Here is a 25,388-nt window from a genome sequence, read left to right as displayed (position 1 = left end):
TGAAGTGTTATACCGATTTATACCGATTTTTAAATAATCAAAATAATTATTTCCTGTCTGCACTCAGGATTTCGGAGGAAATTATTGTGTGAGACTTGTATCTTTTTGAATATCTCAAATTTTTAGAGTCTTTAAAAAATCATCTTCAAAAATGTCTCATGGATACTCTTTCGATTAATGTTTCGATTTTCTCACCGTTTTTGGCTACCCATGAATCGATAAACAGTCAATGGCTCTTTCTGGTAATTTCGGGGGAATCAGGAAATAAAACATTTTTAAACATTATTTAACTTCCTTTCGGAAACTTATTTTGACTTCCCTTAGAAGCTTCTTCAGCCTTCGCTCGAATGATTCTTCCCGGAGCTTCAGGGATGCTTCTAGATTACGATTGCGGATCCACACTAGCTGCAGGAACTTTTAAACTTTAGAAAACACCGGAGCCGAACCAGTCTCAGGCTGAAAGCATCCATAATAAAGAAAACTAACTAACTTCAGAAAAGGCCAGACTTTTAAGTAAGTTTTGATAAAATAAAGAATGTTTCAATAACTTCTGTTAAAATTCTTAAACTCGGTCCAGCGAGCTACAGTGATCTTAAGGAAACATCATAAATATTTTGTATACTTCACAAGCCCAAAGAACGTCTGGAAATTAATTCAATGGTTTTCGGGACAGTTCCATTAGCATTGAGAGAATTGAGAGAACTTTGGGAATCTCCGAAAACATCAGGAAAATCAGATCAGATCAATAATTTCAAAGAAATCGCTGAAATTTTAAAGAAGTTCCCAGAAACTCAGGCAATTTCCGAATATTCAGCAATGTTCCGAGGGGCTCATGCAAATTTAAGAAACGTGAGGGAAGTTACACGAACATTAGCACATTGTGAGAACATTTTATGGGAAGTTCCGTGCTTATTAATGGCAGTGTCGATAACTTTTAAATATTAGAAAAATCGGGAAGATCAGAGAACTTCAATGCTGATGTTACAATAAATTCAAGAAAATTGTGAGAGCGCTTAAAAAATTTTGCAATCTTCAAGAAAGTCTAGAGACCTTTAAAGTTAATTAGTGATATTCCGGTAGTCTCATCATAATCAGGGAAGTTCCAAGTATTTCAAAGATGATCAGAGTACTCCAAAACAGCTCGAGAACATATGGAGTAATCCTAAGTACATTTCAGGAATGTTCCAAAAACTTCAGGGCATTGCGGGGTCTTTAGGGATGTTTTATGACCATTTGGAAAATTTTCTGGATCATTAGCACATCCCACAAGGGCTCTTTCTTCCGAAATTTTGTCTTTGTTTCTTTCGACTGTTCCGTTAGCGCTCAGGCTTCCGACTTCCTCCAGAATTATTTTTTCCAATCTACATGCCAGCGTCTCTAGGAAGTTTCTTCTGTCTTCTCCAGGAACTTCATTTAAACATCTCCCAGAAATTTCTTTCGTCTAGTTCTGGAATTTTGTCCAGTTGGTTTTTTTTTACTTCTATTGGAAGGTTTTTCCGAGCTTCTTCTGGCTTCCCTTGGAAAAGGCTACTTCTGAAATTTATTTAAAATTTCCGAAATCTAAATGTGAAATTTGATTTTTTTTTTTTTCTGAAAATTTCTTTAAATTTTCGCCAGAAGTTTCTCAATTTATGCCTTGGAAGATCCGTAGATGTTTTTCCGACTTCTCTCAGAACTTTTCTCCAGGAGAGCTTATTTCTTCTATGGATGTTTTTTCAGCTTCCTCCAGAAGCTTATTCAAACATTCACCGGAGTTTTCTTCCAGAATTTTCCGATCATAGTCCAAAAGTAAAAAATGTCGCTTTCAAAAACGGCAAAAATATAAAATTATTTAAAATAGTAAATACCGATAAATACCGATTTTTTAAAACCTTCGATACCGATAAGCTTTAAAACATTCTGGCAACGCTGTCTGACCCTTATCGACTCGGAAACTACTGAACCGATTGGCTTGAAAATTGCATGGGTTTTTAGGGCCGAGAAAGGTTCTTATGATGGTTCGATACCCCTCCCCCCTCTGTAAGGGCGGGCTCCCATACAAATGAAACAGAAATTTCTGCATAACTCGAGAACTAATCAAGCAAATGGAACCAAATTTGGCATGTGGAGGTATAAAGAGATGTTCATAGGGGGTAGCCTCTTAGATAAGAAAGGGGGGGTACGTACAATATAGTATGCTTATTCGGCACATACACTCAAACTTATATTGAATCCCGAGCAAGGCCGGGCACTCAGCTAGTTTTATATAGTTTTGTAGTTTTGTTTATCTCCTCCTCCTCGGTGGTTTATACGAATCGTACAAATGCAAATACTTTCGACTGTGATGCTAACAGCTTGACAACTCTTTACTGGGTGTCTAGTTGCTGTTTTTCCAGTAAAACCTTTTTGTTGCTGATCATGATCCAGCAAACCGTTTAACTGATAATGAAAACTAAAATTTGATGTGTAGTAGAAATACTCAGAGGGAGAGATGGGCGGAGAGAATGTTTTGAGCCAAATGAACTGTCAAAATCTGAGCCAATCGAACATTCCCATTTGAATTTTTCCGAGGATTTCTTATTCTTATGAGATTCAATTTGAGAGTATTGCAATCGAACAGAAATTCAATCACCTTTATGTTTTGTGTGCTTCTCAAATTCAACTAGTTTTTGTAACCAAAAACAATATTCTAACTCTATTGATTAATTAATGTTAGTTCGTTAAAAATATTATTTTGCACGTAAATCAAATCAAAAGTAAAAGTAATGTGAAATGCTAGCTTCTAGCAAGGGTTGCAAGATAATTTAGGTACAAATTCCTGCTGCCGAATTGTATTTTGTTTTCTCCGCCTATCTCTCCCTCTGAGTATTTCTAGTCTAAAGTATAGTCGCTATAGTCTGGCGGATAGAATCTCGGAAACCAATTGAGCTGTCAAATAGCGGAACCAATCGAGCAAATCATGACCAACCACAGAAAAGAGCACATCAGCTATTGCGAACAAAACTTCGGAAACCCTTTTCTCGTGACTCAACGCTCTCTTACATAAACTAACACCATCTTTGGGTTGAGGAAAGTTTCCGCTATCCGATGATGCCGGTAAGTTGCGTTCGATTGGCGAGGAAAGAATAATCAACGTTTTGTTTATAACAGTTGATAGTACCTTTTCAATTGTTGGTCTACAACATATTGAATTGGTTGCTCCAGAACAATACGCTGTTCTTCAGTTCTTCTGCTTTAAACTAGAAATACTCAGGGATTTGTACCTAAATTATCTTGCAACTAGCATTTCACCTGAATTTTATTTTTGATTCGATTTACGTGAAAAATAATAATTGATTGCATTGCAATAGGCGAATCCAATGGAAACTAAGCGATCGTTTCAACCTCTGGTGGTGAATAAGAGAACCATCAAAAGAGTGATGAGGGCTGAAATTTTCACCGTGAAGCATAGGAAGAGGTAAATGTTTTTAACTTTTCTGATTAGTTTATCCATCGCAGGTGCTTGTAATCAACATCCAAATGGAATATTTTGTTTTCTGTATCGATTTTGAAGTGAACGGCTGGTGCTTCCACATATTTTTGTTAAGAAAAACGAAGATTTATAAAACTACCCCAGCGGTTATGATCTTCCGGATTTTTAATTTGGTGTTATTTAAGCTGTAAATCCGTTCGAATATGTGAAAAATAATAAAATAAGACCCATCCCGATGGAAATATGCAAGATACGCATAACAATATGCGTTAATTTGAGATGTAAAATTGTAATTTGGATGTAAACAAACGGTTTGGTTGACGTTTCCTCTAGTAAGCGCATAGCGCACTCTACATTGGTGGTGCATAGAAACAGCCTATATTTTGCACATTTATTCGTGCCATTAATTTACCAACTAAGATCAATTAATCAATAAAGTTGGTTTTTTTTTTTCAATCCGAAAACAAGTTTAATTTGAGAAGCACACGAAATATAAAGATGCTTGAATTTCTGTTCGATTGCAATACTCTCAAATCTAATGGGAATGTTCGATTGCCTCAGATTTTGACAGTTCATTGGCATTAATGTTCAAAACATTCCCTCTTATTCTGCGAGTCACGTGACTCTCTCTCACCGGTGAGGTGATAATAGTCACCTCGTGTGAGGTGACTCTCCATTTGATTTACATGGAGAGTCACCTCACACGAGGTGACAATTGTCACCTCACCGGTGACAGAGAGTCACGTGACTCGCAGAATAAGGGGGATTATCTCCGCCCATCTCTCCCTCTGAGTATTTCTACTTTAAACGTGTCGAAATCAATATTTCTAATTCTAATGCAATTCTGACTACACGGAAAACAAAACATAGGTATTGAACATTTTATTTTCCAAGATTACTAAAAATCTGTGATTCTCGGTAGGAAAAGTGAAAAATCGGTAGTTTTCAACCTTTCGTCTGTGAATCGGTAGGCATCCCGAAAATCGGTAGGACTACCGATAAATTGGTAGGTCTGACCACCCTGGGGAACATATGATTTGACGATTGGGTTGTGTCGTTTGACGTGTAAACGTTCAAATTTGAATGTTTACACGTCAAACGACACAAGCCAAACTTCAAATCTTATGTTCCCTACACAGTTAGAAAAAAGTACCCAACGGCCAGTTCACTTTTAGCTACTTTTGACTAGTTTGTCTCCTTTCCTCCTTCTAATGTTGTCAAAAACGGAGGAGCAAAACCACCCAACAAGGGTTGTAAAGTGTGGGAACCCAACGTTGAGTAAAATCATATTTACCTACTGTTGGGTACAACTAACTTACTTTTGGGTTGAAAGCGAGTGGAAAATTCCATACGAATTGCACACAAATAAATGAAAATTACTTTGACCCGCTTTACCTACTTTTGGGTTCCTGCACTGTAGTGCCGAGATGAGTGAAAAGAACTTAATTTTGGGTACTTTTTTCTAACCGTGTACCAGAAACTCAGCCAGATTGTGGCGGCCATAAGCGATCGTAAAATACTGGATAGCGACTATAGTCTAAAGCCCTCTAGTTAAAGTGTGGACGACTGTCACCACAAAACTAAAAAAAAAAGCAGCGTTCCCCCACCCTAGTCTTTTTGCGCAAGCGTTCTCTGATACACAACAATCGTCTATTATCGACGATATGTGCTTGTACCGCAACCACTCAGTATCAGTCGATGTGAACAAACACAGCTCATTTTTGTTGTACATCTTTACAAAAAGTCTAGGGTGGGGGAACGGATTCGAAACTCAAATGTCATTAGCCAAATACATCCGTAGACCATAGGTCCACCGTTGTATAATTGGCAATGCACCCGTGTACTGAATGGGAATTGTGGGTTCGAATCCCACCGGTGCCCTTAGATTTTTTTCGCAAATTTTCTCACACACACGTCTCTTACCGATGATATGTGCTTACCTCTCAGTATGTTCAAACTTTCCTATAAACAATTAAATTGACTGCAAAGTCGCTAAACCGTAAATCATCTAGAAAATTGTTTCGTTTAGCTGTAGCAATGCAAAGAGAAAACCGATATCATTGCGTTTGCAAATATGCGTGACCGCTTATAAATACATTTCGATTGGCACATGATCTTCATTAACTTTTTGGCGTCTGCTTTTTAGTTGACTTATACATTTTATTTATGAATATCAGCAATAGAAATTTGCCAAAAGGTGTAAGGACATTTCTATCCGTGGAGATGGTACTGGGATTTTGAAAATACCAAGGGGTCAGTCACTCGGCACAGCATATTTTGTATTAACACTATTAACAGAGTGTGTTTGAGATGAACTAGCCTAAGGCTAAAAATCTCTTTAAGAAAAAAAAATGCTAACAGTGTGCCGAACGAGTATTTTTGTGCCCTGATTTGTGCTTTATGTATTTGAAGTGTATGAGTGGTAAAAATTATTATGGTATTTAATACAAATTGTTTTGTAATATCTGGCAACAGCGTTAGAATAATTCAGGATGAAAGCTGTTTATTTACAAAGTATAGAAATTCGCATTGCCAGGAAAATTAAAATTCGTTTTTTCTACAATCACATTGTCGTATAACTGAATTTACCTACGAATTTCTTCTGTTATCTGCACCACACAAATTGGTTCCCATAATTCTGATTCAATATTCGGAATCTGACCCGAACCCTCCTTAACAGCAGTAAATCCAAACCAACCATGGTTCAAACTCTGTCAGAGCCGGAAACCTCGAAGGAGTTGCCAGCATGACTACTACAAGGTGGGATCGAGATGTATACAAGGTTAGCGTTTCCACATGAACGACACATTCGCTCGCTATCGGATGTTCCGTGAACGGTTTACAGCCAGCACCCGGCGGCACAACCAGCATCTCCAAACGCTCCAAACTCCAAAATATAACGTTCCACGCCAGCGATTTGCAGTATGCCGGCGAGAACTTGCTTTAGTTTGGGACGAAACGGCCGGTGTACAGGGACGACTTGAAGACGGCTCAGCAACATGAATTTTTGGGTATTGACGAGGCTGTGCTGATCGAAGAATCGCTGAAGGATAAGGTAACCGGTTCGACGGCGGTTGTAGTTATGATAAAGAACGATAGATTGTACAATGCGAATTCTAGGGATTCGCGGGCGATCGCATGCACAACAGGAAGCTGGATGTGCTTTCGTTCAATCACAAACCGAACAATGTCACACGGATACAAATCTCCTTATACTTCTTGGCCAACTTCTATAGTTGATTATTAATTATATTCATAAGTCAACTAATAGCAGAAGCCAAGCAAGAAAGTTAATGAAAATCATGTGGCAAACAAACTTTATTAATAGTCATTTGTTGCTCGCAGTCCTTCGGATCGAACGTAGAAAACTATTTTACATAGTTTCCGGCGATACTCAAAATAAAATTTTAATACAACAAACATTAATCACAGATGCACTTATCATTAATAACAAACAAATTACATTAAGTTCTCCTCAATATAAATACTACCAGTCTCACTGCCAACACTCCTATACTCGGTTTTGAGAACCTATTTTGAAAACATCAATTTATTAGATTTACTGACTATCGAAATACAAATAAACTCACGGTAAGTAGCACAAACTATCATGAGCGCAGAATAACAAGCAAACCTAATATCGACCAACAATCAGCTGACGAAATCTACAAAAACACCAAATATTACTTTCACAATATTTACAATAAACTATTGCACATACAAAATTGACTTCCACTTATTTTGCTATTCAATTACATGTGGACAGACAAATTCACTTCACTAAATTACAAGATGAGAATTTCACCATCTCGTTTCGATCTTCAGTGTCAACAATAACAAATTGCGATGGCTGATCCCACTCAATGAAGTACAGAGAGAGGTGAAGCAGATCGTGAAATATTATTGTATTAGTAAACCCGAGGGGGAAGACGGCTTTCATTTGAGTTCCTCTTTTACTCAGAGTTGCTCCGAGCTACTCTGGTTTGCTCTGGGATCTGATCTAATTTGTGACGAAAACAGAATTAGTAGGGCATACAGTTATGGAATCTGACCAAGCAAATGTCAGTTCGATAACGAAACGAAAACAATGAATGAAGAAAATAAATGGATGCAATATTTAATTAAGGAAATGATCTCGTTTTCTACTAGTTCATTTGGCTATTTTCTTAAATCACTCTGATGGCTTTCTGCAGGGCCTTTTCTCTTTAATGAAATTTACCAGGATCTTGCTACCGTAGTACCAACAATCAATACGAAACTAACGATTTAATATTGGCTCACTACTTGAATAGTCTATTGGTCCCAAGCAAATCGACTAACGTACCCCATTCTAGTATAAATTCCAGTACTACACTATGTTTGTTTTGATTCGCTATGAAAGTTTGACAGATAAAATGAGGGGTTAATGGATTTTCCTATGTTTCGAGGGGTGAATCGATTAGCTTGGAACCGAAGAGCGTACCAGAGCTGAGCCAAAAAGTTGAGCACGTTTCTTCGGGACCTACTGGTATTAGAGTTACCACTATGGTACTCCCAGTCAATTTGCTTGGGACCAATAGGCAAGTGCAGTAGTGAGCCAATTTAATACCGTTAGTTTCGTATTGATTGTTGGTAGTACTGGGCATTCAGATGCTTAGAGCAAGCGAATGGATATTCCCTTCCGGCTACCAGCTCCGGTGGGGACATGTACTTGAGGATGAATCCTGTGAGGGTCTCGATTGCTAGAACAGGAAAATACAAACGTACAAACTATTCCACCACACTAACGTCCCTTTACACCAAAAACATTGATTGCTTGGGCTGCGCTGTCAAAACAATCGAGATAATAAAATCGTTCTTCAGAGAGCAAAAGAATTCCTCAGAGTTACTCTGGATTGCTCTTAATTTATCACTGTCTTCCCCCTCGAGTAAACCAAAAAATCAGCGGAAACGCAAGTAGTGACGTCACTAATTGCTTGTATCGTACAGGGGTTTTACTCACACAACTTAACCGATTGCTTCACCTCGGTAATCCAGCTCATTGGATCCCACTGCACGATCAGCTGCATGCGCATGTATGTGTGCCATTCATTTTGGTCATCTTCATCCAATGAGCTGGATTACCGAGGTGAAGCAATCGGTTAAGTTGTGTTAAAACCCCTGTACGATACAAGCAATTAGTGACGTCACTTCTTGCGTTTCCGTTGATTTTTTGGTTTACTAATACAACAATATTTCACGATCTGCTTCACCTCTTTCTGTATCTCATTGATCTTCATCAGCCGTCGAGAACTGTCAGTGGACGGGTGCGTTCACGGTATTCGCCCATTCGCAACTGGGTGTTCACTTTCACCGACCGCAACCCTTTCGCAACCGGGTGCTCGTTTTTACCAACGGCAACAGCCATTCATATCGTTTATGCATTCACATAGGGATTTATGTTATTCTACAAATAGAAAGTAGGGGAAATACAGGTAATGTTCGGCCTAAGTGTCCCTAATTTGGGCCCATACATAAATTCAGCAATCGACTAAATTTTCAATACCAACCAAAAATATCCATTAGTAACGTCCCAATAACGCGTTCATCTAGATAAAATTGATAAATAGCAGATTTTTAGCGATGGGCTCAATATTAGATACATAGGCCAACAATTAGAGACCTTTCCCATATTAAGCTGATGTTTAGGAAAATAAAATCATAAATGAAACACACGAATTAAATTACTTTTCGTAGCGTACAGTGAGTTGGATAAAGCGTGCCGGGGGTTGCGTTGAGTATAATAGAGTGAATGGCTATTTAGCCCTGTCAATGGCATTGGCGAACGGCAATAAATTGCCGTAGGAACAAGTTGTGATGGCATATCCGAACGTGGAATAACGAGTGGCTATGGCTTGCAACAGCTTGTGGCGGAATTTGGAACGTGCTTCCGAGCCAACCAGTAATGGAGTTTGTTCTGACGAAAATTTTAATACACGTAAATGACAGTTGTCGATATAGTACTCTAGACAGTGCTCCAATTTTATTTGAATTATAATCTGATAGCTACGAAAATGTGCCAGGAATGTGCCGATAAGTGTGCCCTAGCTGTGCCGAATCTAGTTTCGGTACATTGTGCTGAGTGACTAACCCCTTGGAAAATACCCAAATTGATGGGTATTTGACAGTATTTCCAACGTTTTTGAATCCAGAAGCCGCCATCTTGGATTTAAAGATGGCGTCTGACATCGATTTTCGACGAAAATATCCATATTTTACAATACTTTAAACTTTTTCTGAAATCGGAAGCCGTCGTCTTGCTCACTTAATTTTTTTTCGCCGAGATTCCAACAGCCGAGTAAGTTCTGCAATTTATTTAGCTGATATTCAGTAAAACAATTATCGAGACTCAGCTAACAAATAACTATTTGCTGAAATATCCGCTAACAAACAGATATTTTGCAAAGATATCAGTAAAAGTAAATGCCGAGGTAATCGGTAAGTTACCCAGATTCTAAAAAACGTAGTGATAGATAATTTGACAGTATTTCCCACTTTTTATTAAACCGGAAGCCACCACCTTGGATTTCAAAATTGTGTCAGATATCGATTTTCATTCTCTAGACGTCATCCCGATTCCAAATATACCCACATTGATGGGTATTTGACAGTATTTTCCACTTTTTCTGAAATCGAAAGCCGCCATCTTGGATCGCATATCGTTTTTCATTCTCTACACGCAGGAAAAAGAACGTAAAGGCCCACGCACATTAGATCCGGATCGGACGCGTTGCGGAAAAGTGACAGGTAAATCTATTGTCTAACTGTCAAATTTACGTCAACGCAACGCAAACGGATCTAATGTGGGTGGCCCTTAAGAATTCCATCCAGCATTTTACGAGCGCTTATGGCCGCCACAATCTGGCTGAGTTTTTGGTAGGGAACATATAATTTGACGTTTGGGTTGTGTTGTTTGACGTGTAAACGTTCAAATTTGATCGTTTACACGTCAAACGACACAAGCCAAACTTCAAATCTTATGTTCCCTACCGGAAACTCAGCCAGATTGTGGCGGTCATAAGCGATCGTAAAATACTGGATAAGAAACACTTATGGATTTTAGCGATAAGAAATGAGTGTGAATTTCGTTGATTTACCTTATAAATCGAAGCAGACTGGAACCGGAAAATGGACGATGAGGTTAGGGGGTCCGTGTGTTGACAACTCGTCTTTCAACGCTTGGGAAAATGAAATGGTTAAAGGTGTAGTAAGGGCTACCTTAAGTTACCCGAAAATCATTCATAAGTCACGCTTAGGGATGGTCCATTAATTATGTCACGCAAATTTGGCCCATTTTCAATCCCCCTCCCCTCTTTGTCACATTATTTTTTTTTTTTGTATGGCTCGTCACAGTTTTCAAACACCACCCCTCCCCCCTAAATGTGTGACATAATTAATGGACGACCCCTTATGAAATTCATATGTTGTTCATATGAAATTCTTAGGTCCATTTGCCTCAGTGTAGAGTACAGTTTGCATTTTTCATGATTTTTTTTTATAAAAAATCGAAAAGAGACATTTTGAGATATTTAGGTTTTACACTTTTTGAAATTTTTACTCATAAAAACATTTTTTTCTCAACAACTTTGTCTCAGACGTCATTTCGATCGGAAGTGCCGTTTCCGTTCTACAATTTGTTGAAAAATTTCAAGGATGCCATTTTGAAAATTTTACAAGATCCAAAATGGCCGAATTTCATCAAAAATGTAAATCATTACCCATTACAAACAATTATGCAAAATTTCATGCAAATCGGAGAAGGTCATTTGGAACTGCTCATAAACATATTGCTATGGAAATTGACAAAAAGGTTGATCCTACGTGGATGAAAACCGATGTCAATTAGGCGACGTGAAAAAAACCTTCGAACGCTATGTAACCATTAAAATTCAAGCTAAATCAACTAATACACTCCTCTCGAATATCCCCCCGCAGATGTCATCTCCATCGAAGGCCACTTCCCATCGTCCTCGGACGAAAAGTTCCGCAACTTCCTCACCGTGGGTCCAATGTGCCGCTACTCGAAGGATCTGCCCACTTTGGTGCACATCATGGCCGGTCCGAAGGCCTACAAGCTCCGTCTGGACGAAACGGTCTACACCAAGGACATCAAAATCCACTACATGGAAGACTTCGGCTTCAATGTGTCGTTCGTTCCGGTGGATGAGGAAATCAAAATCGCCATGTACCGAGCGGTGCAGTTCTTCAAGGACCACGGCCTGCAGACGGAACGGGCCGAGTTTGACAATATAAGCCAGAGCATGGAAATGGCCATGTGCACTATGCAGTCGCTGGAGGACATTCCGAATATGTTCGACAATCGGGATAATCCCAAGGAACAGCATAGCCTATTGATGGAGCTGGGTAAGTCGTTGATCGGAAAGTCGCAGTTCACGCTGGCCGGAATCGTGTTCTACGTTCTGATCAATACGAAGCACATGTTCAGCACCGAGGATCAGCAGCGGTATCTACGGATGAAGGAAGCACTCCGGAAGCAAATAATTGTGAGTTGCTCTCTCGGTTATGTTTTACTAAAAGGATTGTGATAATCTGTCAATTTGTTTTCCAGGACACACTGGGAACGGACGGCGTTCTGTTCCTACCAACCTACCCGACGCCAGCCATACGACACTATCACTCGTTCGGTCACATTACCGGTGTGACGTACACGATGCTGTTCAATGCGCTCGGTTTCCCCGGAACCCACGTCCCGTTGGGGTTCAACAAAGAAGGTCTTCCCATCGGCATTCAGGTAGTGGCCGCTCCGTACCAGGACCGGCTAAGTCTCTGCATTGCACGGGAACTGGAAGCTGCTTTCGGTGGTTGGAAGGCACCGAAATGAGCTTCCCTTCCCTTTGATGGTGAGAGTTGGTGATTTTGTTGAATTTACAGGTTGGGCGTGGGACGGATTATTGCTAATTTATTTGTTATTTGTGATAGACGAGCGCTAATGTGCCAAATAATGCGGGGAAATCGAGTGTTCGATGACCGGAGTGATTGTGTGCGTACGAACGAAGGGCTGTGTGATGATGTGAATAGCAGCATGTTGAGACAAATTAGCCTTAAGGATAATTATAGCGAATTTACGAAATGGAATTTCTCATTTCCCAGAAAAGAAAGCCCAATCTGTTACAAAGCCTAGCTATTTATTGAACTGCTTGGAAGGTTCGAACTTCCCACCACAATTCCCTACAACTCACTAAGGAGTGTGATGTTGGTGGCACATGATCCCCAAAACTGCGTTCCAATGTCCGTCACGTCGAAAATGTTGTAGTACGTGGAGATCAGCGTAGCACCGATTCCGAACATGATTACCGCGCCCGACAGAATGCAATCGCTGTACATAAACTGGCAGAACCGGTTGAACCAATCACAGCAGAACGAGAAGCAATCGCCCATCCAGTGCACCGTCGGCAGCGGTCTCTTGGCGCTAATTGATCCGTAGGCACTCGGGAACAGAGGTTCCCGGTCGTCGCTAGCCACCGTTTCTCGGCTTTGGATGTGTTCCATTTCCTGGTAGTAAATGGCTTCCAGGTTGGTCATCTTCTGGTAGAACAATGGAGGCAGTATGAAGATGAGAGGTCCCGTCAGAGTGCCACCGATGATTCCCATCACCACATCGAAGCGCGGCAGGAGCTCAGCAATCAGGACAGCCAGCCACACCAGCGTCGAACGGATGACGCATCGTTTGAGGGTGAAGTCTAAAAGGAGTGAATAAATTGTAGCATAATTTGATTGAAGTCTATAAGCCAACGTACCCCTGGAAGCACCGAGAACGTCCTCCAAATGTTGGAAAAGCGCTGAATTTCCCACAGCACTGGACAGGCACAGCTGCAGCGTTACCAACAGGATAGTCGTATACAGGGACCAGCTTTTCGGCAATATTTGCAGCACATTATTGGTCATATCCATTCCGTATCGGTAGGCAGCAAAAACCGTAGTCACGGCCGATAGCGTACAAGTGGCCATCAGTCCCAGAAAGACGGCCTTCCCGATCTTCCTTTTCTTTTCCATATCCACCTGGATCGTCAGCAGCATGGGATGAATATCGAACTGGAATGCAATGATTCCGTAGGCCTTGAGCAGTCGAAGCCACGAAGGCAGTCCCAGCTCAATGCCCTTGAAAGGGACAAAATCCTCCGTTCCATTTCCATTCGTCGCGATTGTGTCCTCACCAATTGACAACCACGTTAGTAAGGCTACACTGCTGCAAATCACCGCCGAAATACTAGCCAAAGGCCGCATATTCTTAGGGCTTCCCAACCACATAATGGGGCAAAGAAACGTTCCAATCAGCACCAACCAATAGCAGAAGGAGAATTCAAATTCACCTCCGGTGAGTTTCGATCCCAGCAGTTGCAGGTTCTGGGATGCCACCAGCAGATTCGGGATGCCACCGCCGAACACGGTCATGTCCAACAGCACCGTCACGAACACACTCATCCGCTTCCCGTAGGTAAATTCCGCAATGGCCGCGTACGGATATCGGTTCTTGGACACAATCGATGGATCCAGTTTTTCCGCAATGGTCCAGCATCTGCCCAGAACGGTTGCCGTATAGCTCTGCAACGTTACCACAAACAGAACCAACGGAATTCCGTACAATCCACAGGAGATGATCGATTTCGGCAAAGCCACTATGGGAAACACCCCAAACAGATCGATCACGCACAGACTCGCGAAGAAAAGCGACAGCTTTGGCGATGACCCGGGATCATCGGGAGGTTTCTCCGATCCACCGAGCAGATCGCGGGCTCGTCGTTGTTCCAGCAGTTCCTCATCTGGCGGTGGCGGTGTAAATCCTCGGAATGTCACAGAATCGGGTCCACTTTTTTCACCAAACATCCCGTTCGATTGTTGGAATGTTTGTTACACACCTACCACCTAATTAGGAGACAACCGAACCGAACCGGGTCGTGTTAAGGTTTCGTACAATCTGCCAAGGAAATTCTCGTTGCGTGGTAGGTAATCCATTCCCAGCATAGGTTAATCAAGCGTAAAGCGGTGCCAGTGTTGTATTCGGTTTTTTGATTGAAACATGCTTCACTTTGCGACATGCGTGGATTTGGCCCTGTTTCGAAATGTATGGTGAATCCTTACAAGTCATGCCCACCGGTCGGTATAGGGTACGTTCGTCGTCCACTTTAGTCCTATCTTTCTTATGTTGGCCACTGCCTTTCTTGGGAGGGAGCAGTTGTAGATGCGTGGGTATCTACTTGATTTGGTAATAAACTGAAGAAAGTGATATCGCATTTCAAAATATTCGTTGAAACATGTTTCGAAAACAGCAAATGTGTGGAAATGTGTGTGTGTGTGTGTGTGTGTATTCCTTCTAACCCCCACTGGCCGGCAGTGTTATTATGGAAGAACTATCTCTCTACAATGTTGCATTTATGGTCATTGTAGACAGCTTTAGTGCGGGCGTTAGAAAGTGATAGCTCTATTGCAGATCCAGCAACCCATTTCAGAATGTCTGGAGAGTCACGCCCATTCCGAGGTTACTTTCACTAACAATAAGCCCCGCATGTATGCATCACCGTTATCAAATAGATATTGGTATTACATACACGCTTCCAGGTTCGAAAATATTTTTTTCAAACCTGGCACGTATTTAGTTTATGTTTTATTCTTGTTAAATGTATTTGGACTGGTCTCACCATGTTAATTTGATCCTCCAATCCATGGGTTCCGTAATTTTGATTTTCTCTAAGCTTTGCATCTCATTTCGTGATGCACCTTTGTCGTAATACTTCCTTTAACGAACACAAATTTTCTTGCATTGCCATGGTCATCTGGGAGGAGGTTCTCGTCTAGCGCTTTCCCCAGGAACAGTTCGCGACCACCAACTGCCACCCGTCCAGCCTTGGGCATATCCAGCGAGGCATCTTTCATATTACTCGCAATCTCCGACTCAGGCGAGAGACCAGCTTCCGAGCACTTTTGCAAGCGGAAAACTTGCTGCTTCACGGCAACGTCGGCCACCAAATCACCAACAAAACAATTGTAGACGACGATTGAAACACGTCTTTATTGGTGAACGTTATACAGTGGAATGAATTTTATTTATATTTTCTCTTTACAACAGTGACACGGATTATCACAGACTACTGCGTTATTCAATACTCCTCACTAATCCGAGACACCTAATAGTTTGCAAAACTGTTGTTGTTTCTGAACGGCTAATGGCTTTGTGAAACCATCAGCTGGTTGCTCTATGGTCGGAATGTATACATCAGCTGCGTCGCTCCTTGTTGTAGGCTATCGTGCACAAAGTGGTTGCGAATGCTAACATGCTTCGTGCGAGGGTTGTATGAGCCATTATTCGCGATGCTGATTGCAGATTGGTTGTCACAATTGATAATTACTGGCCGCTGCTCGAATATCTGCGACCGCAAGTTGTTCCACCGCATTGATTCCTGAATTGTTCGAGACAGGGTCATATACTCTTCTTCACAGGATGAAAGAGCAACGGTGGTCTGCTTTTTCACATTCCACGATATGGCTCCACCTTGTAACGTGAACACGTTACCCATCGTTGACCTTCGGGTATCTGGATCTCCTCCCCAATCGGCATCGCTAAATCCGACTAGTTCCGATGATTCTCGTTTGGAATACTCCAACTTCTTCGTCGATGTTCCTTTCAAGTACCGAATTATCTCCCAATGCTGACGTCCCGGATTGGCGCTGAACTTACTAGCTGCATTCACCGCAAAAGCGATGTCCGGACGAGTCAGCTGGGCTACGAAAGACAAACATCCAACAGCTTCTTTGAATGGAACTTTCTTCATCTCCTCGGCTTTGTTCTGGTTTCTCGGTCCCATGGATTTGTCCAGTCTTAAACTGGGATCAGCTGGCGTTGCTACATTATACGATTCGCTCATTCCAAAAAGCTGAATGATTTCCTCGATGTACACCTGTTGATCGAGCCAGAGCTTTCCTTCTGCTTGATTCCTCGTAATCCGGATCCCCAAACAATACTTGGCTTGACCGAGATCCTCCATCTTGAATCGTTCGCTCAAATGCGTCTTCAGCTTTGGCTTCAGATTCGGATCGTTGGTGAAGATTAGAAAATCGTCTACGTAAATAGTGACGAACGTCAGCTTGTCTCCACGCATCATCCAGTACAGGCAACAATGTACTGAGGAACGAATCAGTCCAAGCATGCCATCCAGCTGCGCATTCCATACCCGGCTTGATTGTTTCAAGCCGTAAAGAGCTTTCTTCAAGCGGCATACCTTTCCTTTTTTTTATGGTCTATTTTTTTTTTTCATGGTCTATCCCCTGCGGATGAAGTATGACGAGGCTCGGTAGCTCAGTGGTTACCGTTTCTGCTTACTGAGCAGAAGGTCGGGAGTTCAATCCCAGGCCCGTCCCCTTCCTTGCAATTTTTCACTTTGCCTTATTCTCTATACCCACTAGATTTTAATGAAAACAAATTCTTCTTTAACACCGATCGCATCACTTACCACAGTGTGGGTCGTGATCTAAAAATAGAAATTGGATGAGTGCGCGCGCGTGTGTGTGTGTGTGTGTGTGTGTGTTTGTGTATTATAATCGCTCTACCAAAAACGATCCCTGCGTGTGCGTGTGCAACCTTTCCCCACATCCAACATCCCAGTGATTTCTCGTGGAAGCGCAGAGGATTTCTCGGTTTCCTTCACAGCGAGTACCACGTCAACACATTCCTTCCCATTCCCTAGTTGACCTGCATTCGGACACGGCCGGCGCTGGTATTGCTAAATATTAGATCTCCAGTTCTTACACATTGAGGATGAATGTTAGTCCCAAACATCATCTGTTGGTTCTCTGTGTAATTGCAGCTGATCTTGGTAATAACAGAGCAGCAACCGTGGGCGGTCAATCTGATTTTTTTTTTATCCCCTGCGGATGCAGTAAGTAGATCTCATCGTTCTGCTCTCCTTGCAAAAAGGCTGTAACTGCGTCCATCTGGTCGATGTCCAGTAACGAATCGTCGCATACCGTACTACCATAGAGATAACTCTAAGACCACTGGGTCCCGAAGAAAATCATTATTATTTTTGGCTCACTCAGTACCAGAACAACGGTCCCAAGCAGTCCCAAGCTATTTCACTCACCCCTGCATGTTCTGCATGAATCCACACACCCCTGATGTTATCTGTCAAACTTTCATAGCGAATCAAAACAAACATAGTGTAGTAATAGAATTTCAACTACAATAGGGTACGTTAATCGTTTGCTTGGGACCAATAGGCTACTAAAGTGGTGAGCCAATTTAAAATCGTTAGTTTCGTATTGATTGTTGGTACTACGGGAGAGTACACCTCGTCGTAATCTAGTCCTGGCCTCTGCGAGCATCCTTTCACGACGAGACGAGCTTTGTACCGCTGAATGGTTCCATCAGGTCCACGCTTCGCTTTGAACACCCATTTGTTCCGAATCGCTTTCCGCCCCTCAGACAGATCCGCAAGCACCCACGTGCTGTTTTCGCTCAGTGACCTCAGCTCATCGTTCATCGCTTGAACCCAATGATCTCTGTCAGGCCGTTGCAGAACTTCTTCGTAAGTCGCTGGATCGTCCATCGCACATTCACCGTTGGTTAAATCAGGAGGTAACTGAGGGGATATGGTGTCACCAGAATGTGCTACAAAGCTAATGCCTGGATAACCTCACTCCCGATCGCTGCGCCTTAAAACGCTGGCCAGACTGGAGAGTTATAACATGTTATAACGGTTGTCAAATAATTGCAACACAGAAACCACCATCAAGATAGCGCTATAACATGTTATAACTCTGTAGTCTGAACGTACTATTACCTTTATGGTTATAGTACGTTCAGACTACAGAGTTATAACATGTTATAGCGCTATCTTGATGGTGGTTTCTGTGTTGCAATTATTTGACAACCGTTATAACATGTTATAACCAACAATCAATACGAAACTAACGATTTTAAATTGGCTCACCACTTTAGTAGCCTATTGGTCCCAAGCAAACGATTAACGTATCCCATTCTAGTCGAAATTCTAGTACTACACTATGTTTGTTTTGATTCGCTATGAAAGTTTGACAGATAACATCAGGGGTGTGTGGATTCATCCAGAACATGCAGGGGTGAGTGAAATAGCTTGGGACTGCTTGGGACCGTTGTTCTGGTACTGAGTGAGCCAAAAATAATAATGATTTTCTTCGGGACCCAGTGGTCTTAGAGTTATCTCTATGTTATAACTCTCCAGTCTGGACAGCGTTTAACTCTAAGACTAGAAGGTCCCGAAATAACGTGCTCAACTTTTTGCCTCAGCTCTAGTACTCTCTTCGGTCCCAAGCTAATCGATTCACCCCTCGCAACATAGAAAAAACCAATAACCCCTCATTTTATCTGTCAAACTTTCATAGCGAATCAAAGCAGACATTGCGTAGTACTAGAATTTCAACTAGATTGGGGTACGTTAATCGTTTGCTTGGGACATATAGGCTAGTCAAGTAGTGAGTTAATTTAAAATCGTTAGTTTCGTATTGATTGTTGCTATAACCCTTGCTGCGAACAAGGGGTGGTCACTCTACACACTTATTTTGTGCCAACATTTTTCTCAGTGTACCTCAGTGTGCCGCAGCTGTACAGGCAGTGCCAAGAAGTCATTGAACTGACTGTTGTTTGCTTGTGAATAATGCCTTGTTTGGCAACCCGGTATTTTAACAGCTCTTGTTTTTGTTTTGTTTTTCAATGTTTTCAAAATCGACACGGACATCCGTCTCCAAGGATGTCTGCAACGGACGAGCTCTGTTGCTACACGATTCTTCCATCTTCGGCAGAAGGCCGACCCCGCACAACGAACGTCAATCATTATTCAACCAGCCCTTCTGGGAGCCGGATAAGGAAACGGATTTGCACCGTTTTTTTAACCACCCGAGTATCATCCGTCGGAAAACTGAAAACCAACGCCGGCCGGACCACACGTCGGACTGATGAAGGGCCCGACCCGATGACCCGAAACGGACCAGCCAACGTCATTCAACCGGCACAGCAACAGGGTGCAGTGATGATGGTCTACGGACTCGGTACCGCCATGGTCCAGATGGGACACGCCATCGCAGTCGAACCAGTCGAACGCAGTATCCAGCACTTCAACAACATTGAATTAATGGAAATGATGGTAGCAAAATTCAAATTGCATTTTCCAAGCAGAACTACTTGAGTCCACCAACCCGTACACTCTGCCGGACAATTCGATCATCTTCAAGGTGTACTGCACCTCCAAGAATAATCGCTTCCATTCCCGAGCAAGCTTCTCCACTTCCCGGTATGTCCGAGGATCTGCTTCTGACTGCATTTACCACCAAGGACTGCCACCCGTCGCAATTGCTAATGTTTCCGCTGAAATCGGAATGTTCCTCCTTCGGATTGATCGAGTTCCCGAGTAAAGCCCTGGCGGTGTACGCCATCATGAAGTGCAACCACAGCGTGATCGATCACAAAGGCACGAAATTCCCGTTCATTATGAAGCTGTGCTTTTCCTCTTCCAAGTCTATGAACGGTGCGTGGAGCAACGAGAACATCGAAAACCCGTAAGCTTGGAAAGAGCGGAAGCTTCTTTTTCTGAGAAAAGAAAGAAAGGATTTTCCTTTTTCTGTGTAGTTAATGTTATGATTCGTAATTTTAATTTCTTATTGTGTTAGTTGTGCAAAAAGGCAGGAGAGTAAAAATAATTTGTTGAACTATTTGAGATTTTGCCAAGACGGTCCTCCAACATTATATGTTGGACGATGGAATGGTTGGTGTAGCAGCCACCGTCATGGATGTATTCGAGCAGTTCGAATGGCCGGATGGTATAGTTTTTGTTTGGTTGTTGACTTTCCGATTAAAACTCAAGTACCGTTTGTCGTGACCGGCCCAAGATTTCCAGCGTCGGCCACGGCTACACGAATTAGCGATGCAGCTCTCACGGCTGCGGCTGCTTCCAATGCTGCTGCAGCTGTTCCTTCTGCTGGTCCGTCTCCTCTAAAATTCGTCAGAAAAGACGAACCAGCAGCAGCATTGGAAGCAGCCGCAGCCGTGGGAGCTGCATCGCTTGTTCGTGTAGCCATGGCCGGAAACCTCGGTCAGGTCAAGATACCACTGTCAGCTGTTCTTCGTCTGGGAGGAAATGTGGATGCGACTGCCGTCACGGGTGTAACGATTGTGAGAATCCATGGCGGGACTTGGTTAAAATTCACGGTTGTGTTTTGAAAGTAATTTGATTATATTGTGGCAACATCAACAACAAATTTTGACACATGCAAACTGCGCAGGCGCAGAAAAAGTTCACTGTTGCCAGTAACTTTGAAGATCATAAAAATGGTAACTATGGTTGCCAAACAGCACCAATGACTGCACCCGGGTGTGCCCATGTTTGATTTTGGCACACTGTGTAGAGTGACCAACCCCTTGGCTGCGAATCAACTGGTCTATTCAGTTGAGATGAGAGCGCGTTTTCAGCTGCATCCGCAACTTCTTCGATATCTTCATCTTCACCATCAGAAGAAACTATAACTACTTCGTATTGCCACTCGATGACAACTAACGATTTAAAATTGGCTCACTACTTGACTAGCCTATTCTGCCCATAAAAGCATAAATGTCCCACAGTTTTGGCAAAATCATCAATCAAATAATTTGTTTCCGCTCTAATACGCTCTCAATATCACGCGTGATATTGGAACAAAATATCATGCTTGATATAGATTTTACAAGCTCCTTTGATATTGCGAGACTATTCACAACGTGCAAAAATCAAGCTGAGAGCTGGCTCGACACAAAAATGATTCCGTTCCACATCGTTATCTTTTTTTTTTTTTTTTTAAATGCGTTTATTTTTCCAGGCTCATTTGCCGTAGCTTTGCGGAGCCGATATTCATTGTTTGGATGACAAAATTTCTTAAAACTAACGTTAGTAAAGCGGGGGCCGATTACTCGCGGCTATCTCGAGGTTAGGGGTAACAAATTGTAACAAATGGATGGCAGGGTAGGGATTGAGAACACAAGGTTTGGAGAGCAATGTGCTTTTTATCTCGAACTAAGCGACCAACTGACGAAAAAGACAAACATGGGGGTACACCGATGGGCAGCTAACAACTTGGGGGAACACAAGATGACACTAACTACTAAATCCTCAGATCGATCCGTTTTAAAAACACATAAATTAAATTAAAATATTCGAGATCTCGGCTCGCCAAGATGTCTCTAACGGGCCGCATAGGTTGTTTTCCTCGGGCCCTGAGGGATGCGGATAACTCGGATCTAGCAACACAATGTAGGGTGCATGACCAAAGCACGTGGTCGATATCGTGATAGCCACTACCACAAGCGCACAAATTGCTGCCTGCGAGCCCGATTCGGAAGAAATGCGAGTCTAACGAGTAGTGATTGGACATGAGCCTTGATATGACACGTATAAAGTCACGGCTCATGTCCAATCCTTTGAACCATGGCTTGTTCGACACCTGTGGGAGAATAGAATGTAACCATCTTCCCAGATCACTCTCATTCCATTTTTGTTGCCAGTTGGTGAGGACGTGCTGACGGGTAATTGAGAAAAATTCCGCAAAGGCGATTTGTCGATCAAAAATATCGCCTTCCATAGCGCCCACCTTAGCTAGCGAGTCCGCTTTCTCATTACCCGGAATTGAGCAATGAGATGGGACCCAAGCTAAGGTGATAGTATAGGAGCAGTTAGATAAAGTACTCAATTTTGCTCGGATTTCGGTCAGGAAATACGAGGAGTGCTTCATCGGCCTCATTGATCGAATAGCCTCCAACGAGCTAAGGCTATCAGTAAAAATAAAATAGTGATCAGATGGTAGTGAGGCAATTTGCTCTACTGCGTAAAATATGGCTGCTAGTTCCGCAACGTATACGGAACAGGGTTTTTGCAGTTGATATGAGGCGCTATGAAATTCGTTGAATACTCCAAATCCAGTGGAAGCGTTTATAGTTGACCCATCTGTGAAAAAACTCTTATTGTTACTAACATGGTGGTACTTGTTTGCAAAAATTAAGGGAACAACCATCGATCGATGGTGATCTGGTATTCCACGGATTTCTTGCAACATGGTCAGATCAAAATTTACAGAGGAACTATAAAAGTCTTGGAGGCAAACACGAGAGGAATTGAATGAAGAAGGGCCAATCTCCAGCGTCATGTACTCGTAATAGAGACTCATGAATCTTGTTTGAGGATTTCTGTCGAGCAGCTTCTCAAAGTTTTCTATTACTAATGGGTTCATTACTTCACAACGGATAAGAAACCGGAAGGACAGTTCCGCGAAACGATCTGTCAGTGGGAGAACACCCGCGAGTACTTCAAGGCTCATCGTATGCGTCGAGTGCATACAGCCAAGCGCGATTCGGAGGCAACGGTATTGAACCCGTTGCAGCTTCAGGATATGTGTTTTCGCAGCGGATTGAAAGCAGAAGCTTCCGTACTCTAGAACCGACAAGATGGTTGTTCGGTACAACCTGATCAGATCTTCCGGGTGTGCTCCCCACCAAGTTCCAGTGATTGTACGAAGAAAATTGATTCTTTGTTGGCATTTTTGTTTCACATACGCAATATGTTTTCCCCATGTGCTTTTGGAATCGAACCAGACACCTAAATACTTGAAAGATATACTTTGAGTGATTGTTCTACCCTTTAGTTGAAGCTGTAACTGTGCAGGATGATGCTTCCTAGAAAAAACAACCAACTCAGTTTTCTCCGGAGAGAATTCGATACCCAGCTTCATAGCCCAAGTAGACAAATTGTCTAAGGTATCTTGCAATGGTCCTTGCAGGTCCGGTGCACTTGGCCCTATAACGGATACAACGCCGTCATCTGCAAGCTGCCTTAGCGAGCAATTTTCATCAAGACAACCATCAATGTCTTTTACATAAAAATTATAAAGAAGGGGGCTTAAACATGAACCCTGGGGGAGACCCATGTAACTAATTCGTGAAGTTGTCGAGTTTCCATGAGAAAAGCTCATATATTTCTCAGACAACAAGTTGCTCAAATAGTTGTTCATAATTGGTGAAAGCCCACTATCGTGGAGTTTATCCGAAAGGACATCGATACAAACAGAATCAAAAGCCCCCTTAATGTCCAAGAAAACTGAACCCATTTGCTGTTTTTGCGCATAGGCCAGTTGAATTTCAGTTGAAAGCAACGCAAGACAGTCGCTCGTTCCTTTGCCTCTCCGAAATCCAAATTGCGTATCTGAAAGTAAACCATTCGACTCGACCCATTTGTCTAGACGAAAAAGAATCATTTTCTCCAACAATTTCCGTATACAGGACAGCATCGCGATGGGACGGTACGAGTTATAATCCGACGCGGGTTTACCGGGTTTTCGAATGGCGATAACTCTTACTTGCCTCCAGTCATCCGGAACAATGTTGTGCTCCAGAAATTGATTGAATAAGTTCAACAAGCGTCTCTTCGCGACATCTGGGAGATTTTTAAGCAAGTTGAACTTGATTCTATCCATTCCTGGAGCTGAATTGTTACATGAAAGGAGAGCAAGTGAGAATTCCACCATCGAAAACGGGGAATCTATTTCGTTATTACCCGACGGACGATCACGAACGTTGGTTTGAACCGACACCGAATCCGGGCAAACTTTCCGCGCGAAGCTGAATATCCAACTGTCCGAGTACTCCTTGTCTTCGTTAATCGGTGATGACGCGTTTCGCATTCTCCTGCCGACATTCCAGAGTGTTCTCATGGAAGTCTCTCGCGACAAACCATCGACGAACCGACGCCAGTAACCGCGTTTTTTTGCTTTAATTAAGTCCTTAAAAGTTTTCTCGAGGTCGGTGTACCGCTCGAAATCCCCGACCTTGCCGTGTTTGCGGAACCGTTTAAACGCGGCGGACTTCTCGCTGTTCGCGTCGGTGCAATCCTTATCCCACCACGGGGTGGGAGGTCGCTTGCGGACGGAAATACCCGGAACACGTTTCGTCTGTGCTCGCAGCGCAGAATCGATGATAAGACGCGCGAGAAAGGAGTACTCGTCCAGCGGAGGAAGTACGTCAACCGATTGGCTGGCATCAAGAACCGCGGTCGCGAATTTTCGCCAGTCAATGTTTTTTGTAAGATCGTACGCGTTGTCGACCGAACGAGTAGAAGATGAACCATTGGTAATAGAAATTTTGATTGGCAAATGGTCACTACCGTAGGGATCTTGAATTACTTTCCACGAGCAATCCAATGATAGTGAACTCGAACAAAGTGAGAGGTCTAATCTGCTTATTTTTGCTGGAGGTTTGGCTACTCGTGTTGCTTCTCCGGTGTTCAGAATTGTCATTTTGAAGAAGTCGCACATGTCGTATATCAAGGTTGAGCGGTTGTCGTCGTACAGTTCCCCCCAGCCTGTACCGTGAGAGTTAAAATCTCCCAAGATCAACCGTGGCTCCGGCATAGCCGTGCAGATATCCGAGAAACTTTGACGAGAAATCGCAGTTCGCGGTGGAAGATATACTGAGGCAATACTGAGGCATTTACCTCGAATATTAACCTGACATGCAACAACTTCAATGCCTGTCACCGAAGGCAGATCGATTCTGTAGAAGGAATGGAGCTTGTTGATCCCCAGAAGCACCCCTCCATACGAATCTGCGCGGTCAAGGCGAATAATGTTGAAATCGTGGAAAGCAAGATCGTTGTCTGAAGAGAGCCATGTTTCACAAAGGGCAAATGCATCAGAAAGTGAGTTGTTAACTAAAAATTTAAATGTGTCAAGTTTTGGCATAAGACTTCTACAGTTCCACTGAAGAACAGAGATCATATCCCCGACCTCATTCGGAGAATTATCCATCGAAAGATATAATCGATGCAAGGAAGGACCACCTAGAAGCTAGTTGCTTCAAAAGAGTTTTCACCATTGGCAGCACTAAATTAATAATGCTCCTCGTTGAGTCAGAGAC

The 25,388-nt window shown here is 42.6% G+C and overlaps 3 protein-coding genes and 1 pseudogene across 3 annotated transcripts in view; 2 read left to right on the top strand and 2 right to left on the bottom strand.

Annotated features, from left to right (window-relative positions):
* LOC135698303 (fatty-acid amide hydrolase 2-B) overlaps positions 1-12,555 on the top strand; it is a 38,331-nt gene extending 25,776 nt beyond the window's left edge. Inside the window, exons 4-5 of the mRNA XM_065218217.1 lie at positions 11,405-11,973; positions 12,039-12,555. Coding sequence (XP_065074289.1) covers positions 11,405-11,973; positions 12,039-12,311 — 842 coding nt within the window. The 3' untranslated portion in view covers positions 12,312-12,555. The remainder of the gene's footprint in view (positions 1-11,404; positions 11,974-12,038) is intronic.
* The window catches only part of LOC135698296 (zinc finger protein 595-like), a 195,581-nt gene that overhangs the window by 155,560 nt on the left and 14,633 nt on the right, over positions 1-25,388 (bottom strand). The gene's annotated exons all lie outside the window — the stretch shown is intronic.
* On the top strand, positions 6,052-9,663 carry LOC135698322 (probable protein phosphatase 2C T23F11.1; annotated as a pseudogene).
* On the bottom strand, positions 12,623-14,414 carry mah (mahogany). The gene is made up of 2 exons (XM_065218215.1): positions 13,228-14,414; positions 12,623-13,170 (listed from the first exon to the last, which is right to left on the bottom strand). The coding sequence occupies exons 1-2, from the start codon at positions 14,312-14,314 to the stop codon at positions 12,659-12,661; spliced, it is 1,599 nt and encodes a 532-aa protein (XP_065074287.1). The 5' UTR covers positions 14,315-14,414; the 3' UTR covers positions 12,623-12,658.

Source organism: Ochlerotatus camptorhynchus, unplaced genomic scaffold, assembly GCF_037179485.1.
Source record: "Ochlerotatus camptorhynchus isolate MF236.1 unplaced genomic scaffold, CSIRO-AGI_Acam_v1.1 ptg000084l, whole genome shotgun sequence".
Taxonomy (NCBI): domain Eukaryota; kingdom Metazoa; phylum Arthropoda; class Insecta; order Diptera; family Culicidae; genus Ochlerotatus; species Ochlerotatus camptorhynchus.
The sequence above is the reverse complement of the archived record's forward strand: the minus strand, read 5'-3'. Positions and strand labels throughout refer to the sequence as shown.